The sequence below is a fragment of the Babylonia areolata genome, chromosome 5 (genome assembly GCF_041734735.1).
Source record: "Babylonia areolata isolate BAREFJ2019XMU chromosome 5, ASM4173473v1, whole genome shotgun sequence".
Lineage (NCBI taxonomy): Eukaryota > Metazoa > Mollusca > Gastropoda > Neogastropoda > Buccinidae > Babylonia > Babylonia areolata.
In genome coordinates, this window is record NC_134880.1 from 7,212,374 (window position 1) to 7,216,103 (window position 3,730).

Here is a 3,730-nt window from a genome sequence, read left to right on the forward strand (position 1 = left end):
GCGCATTCACACAGGAGCACACACACCGGTGCATGCATGCACACACACACACACACACACACACACACACACACACACACACACACACACACACACACACACACACACTGACATATATTATGAACGGTTTTGAAATATGAAATGCAGGAACATTTTAAATAGATATAACAGAAAAAGCTGTATTACAACAAACATCAAAACTTAGTTTGGTCCCTACGCGAAATTTTAGGTTGTTTGATTTCGATTTTATTCAACAATATCCGCAGGGGAAGATTAGGATCAAATCTGGATATCTATTTCTGTTTCAATGAAAAGAGGGGTGACTTCGCCCGCTTTGCCTCTCTCTCTCTCTCACCCCCCCCCCCTCTCTCCTTCTCCCTTCTTGCCTGCACTGCCCCCTCTCTGTGTCTGTCTCTGTCACTGTCTGTCTCTCCTCTTCCCCCCCCCCCTCTCTCTCTCCTTCTCCCTTCTTGCCTGCACTGCCCCCTCTCTGTGTCTGTCTCTGTCACTGTCTGTCTCTCCTCTTACCCCCCCCCCCCCCTCTCTCTCTCCCACCCTCCCTATTTTTCTGTCTGTCCCCCCCCCCAACCCCCTCCTCCCTCCTGCAGTTCATTACCGATTCTGGAAGTTGTCATAACGGCGGCTGACCGAAGAGTTCACGTCTGAGGATGGATGGCAGAAGTGTGGGGCGTCAATCTCGACAGCAACAGTGTGCACCACAAAACAGCTTGCGACTGTCACGCGAAATCCTAATTGGCTGAACAGGCCAGGGGGAAGTAAGTACTCTTGTTTTCTAATTATAGCGAAATGCTGATTGGTTGCATGCTGCGGCAGGGTAGAGTAAGTTCCCTGATCTTATATCCCCCGTCCCTCGTCAGCTCGTCAGTTGGTCTGTCTGAGGTCTTCTGGATACAACGTCGTTTCTCATCATGGATACGTGGATTTGTGTGTTGAGCCTGTGGCTGCTGTCTTCTGTTCCCACACATGGTGAGTTGGGCACCTTACACACCTTGCCAATGTTACACACTATACTTTGTTGTGATTTTAAATAAGTTTTTTAAAAAAAATATACAGCCTTCATGAGAAAATCTAACGAAATTATTCCAGTGCGATCACAGAATACACGGCAGGTATCAAACACATCCTTCAAAAACACTTTTACGTTATTTTGTGTGTGTGTGTGTGTGTTTTATTCAGTTTAACGTCTATTCACTATAAGTGTTTTTAGACGGAAAGGAGTAAAGCAGTGTATAAAGGAAAGGGAATGCATGTGAATATTAGTGTAAAAAAAAAAGAAGAAAAAAAAGAAAAAAAAGTTCATGTTATGTATCAGAGGAAAAGTATATTATAAGAAAAAGTCTAAAGAGGTTGTGGTGTGTATTGAATGAGTTGTCATGGGAAGGAGAATATGTATATGCATATCAACAAGTATTAATCTACAACAATGTAAATATAAATAACAGTATTAAATATAATACATCAAAGGAGGATACCAACTGGACTGGAGTTTAAAATTTCTGAAAACATTCTAAGCAATGAATAATCATTCAAAATCTTTTGAGTGGCTAATGAAATATTGGAAGAAAAGTCATCAACTACATCTTTTGGAAGTAACTGTCTTATGCTCGCACAATGAATGAGTAGATGGCTTACAGTTATTTGCTTACCGCATATACATTTTATATTTTTAGAAAATTTTGTACGAAAGGCATTTAAACGAAGTCTATACATTAGACTTGTAATTTGTCTTGAATGTGCTGCTGGTGTCGAATTTAGAAAATTGTGTGTGTGTGTGTGTGTGTGTGTGTGTGTGTGTGTGTGCAATATTAGACCAAACGTTTGGCAAGGTGCAGTTCAGGAATATGTAGTAATTTTATCCATTTAATTTAAGAATTTTAACGCCCTCCCCACCCTACCCCCTAAAAGGCCAGCGAATACGTGAATGCAACATCCAGCATGTGTTCATACTGCCATGCACAACAGTCGTGCTGACGTGAAAAAGGAACGCGTGTACTCAACAAATTCTTTAAAAAAAAAAAAAAATTAAAAAAAAAATTGCTTCCAGCGCGGAATAATGCTCACATTGATACAGATCCCTACGCACTGGATGCCATAAAAACAAAATATACTTCAAATGTGACTTGCATTTGCGGCAGTGCAATTACCTCCCTGTGCATAATCATCTACAAATGTGAACAGTTAAAACCATATTTACCTACGTCATTTACAAAATCTACAGTTCCATCTGCTTCCATTAGAATTGTCTTATATGATAATAACATATGTTTGAAATAGTTCAGAGTTTAATTTGGAGCCCAATTGGCTCTTTGTTGTAATTCTACTGGTTGACTAGTTAGTTTAGTTTATTTCGTTTATATTCTTCTTCTTCTTCTTCTTCTTCTTTTTTTTTTTTTAACGCTAATTGAGGAGAGAGGAACAGGGAAAGATGATTTTAGGCATGGGTGGGGTGGGGGAGATAATGGATTTTCGTTTAAAATCACAAATGTGGATAGACCTTATGCAAAAGAACGAACGATAGAACGAACGTACGCACAGGGAAAAAAAAATGAAGAAGAAGAAGAATTGTGAGTTTCTTCCACAATTCATACGTGTGTGCCAACGGAAAATGAGCCGTACGGGGATTATCAAACCTTCTTTTTGGGGTTAAATTGTGTGTGTGTGTGTGTGTGTGTGTGTGTGTGTGTGTGTGTGTGTGTGTGTGTGTGTATTACTGGCATAGATAATCTTTTATCGTTCATCAGTTCACGCATTAAAATGACGCGTTACTCTCCATGCATCTTTCGCGATTTGTACGCTGCATGTTTCTTATCTTCCACCACCACCACCACCACCACCACCACAAAATTCCAGTTTTTGTCGCCTCTTCAGCACCATACTTACTGGAAAATACTGTGCAGCGTCGGGCCTCCCGTTTTCCTCACGGACAGAAAGCGTGCGGATAAGTGTGCACGCCTTTTCCCACGTTTGTTATATATTTTATTTCATTTGCTTTTAAAATTTTTTTATTCATGATTATTATTGTCTCTTTGTTCTATTTTTATCTATTTATTTATTTATTTATTTATTTATTATTCATCATTATCATCATTATTATTATCATTATCTTTCTCTTTTTTCATATTTCAAATATTTATTTTCTTCTTAAAAAAAAAAAAAAAAAATTCTCAAGGCCTGACTAAGCGCGTCGGGTTACGCGACTGGTCAGGCACCTGCTTGGCAGATGTGGTGTAGCGTATATGGATCTGTCCGAACGCAGTGACGCCTCCTGGAGCTACTGATACTGATACTGGTACTGATTTCCCACGTCCGTCATTCTTTTGTTGTTTCTCACGTCGGCAAGACAGCCGTTTGTGTGGCAGTACGAACGTCGCCCAATTTCCCCAAGCTTTAGTTGAGCAGTCCTCTTTGTTGTATCTCTTTTATTATCCCATAAAGTGTGTGACTGTATCTTTTAAAGCTATTGAAACATTGCACGTGGGGGGGCGGGGGGGGGGGGGGGGGCGGGTTATCCACCGCGGTGGGGAAGTGGTAAAGCTCCTGAGTGGGAACCGACAGACCTGGGTTCGTTTCCGCCAAGGACCGGGTTGCTTTTTTTTTTTTTTTTTTTTGGTCTGATTTGAAATGTTTGTCATCACCAAGAATTACCAGACTCACCTAATCCATCTCATGAGGAATCAGTCGTCACGGTCATTAACAGCGAGGCCAAACT

At 40.6% G+C, this 3,730-nt stretch overlaps 1 protein-coding gene across 1 annotated transcript in view; it reads left to right on the forward strand.

The window, feature by feature from the left end:
- Nucleotides 1-873: 873 nt before the first annotated feature.
- Nucleotides 874-3,730, forward strand: part of LOC143281900 (uncharacterized) — a 27,991-nt gene continuing 25,134 nt past the window's right edge. Inside the window, exon 1 of the mRNA XM_076587182.1 lies at nt 874-987. Within this exon, the coding sequence (XP_076443297.1) occupies nt 930-987 (58 nt within the window). The 5' untranslated portion in view covers nt 874-929. The remainder of the gene's footprint in view (nt 988-3,730) is intronic.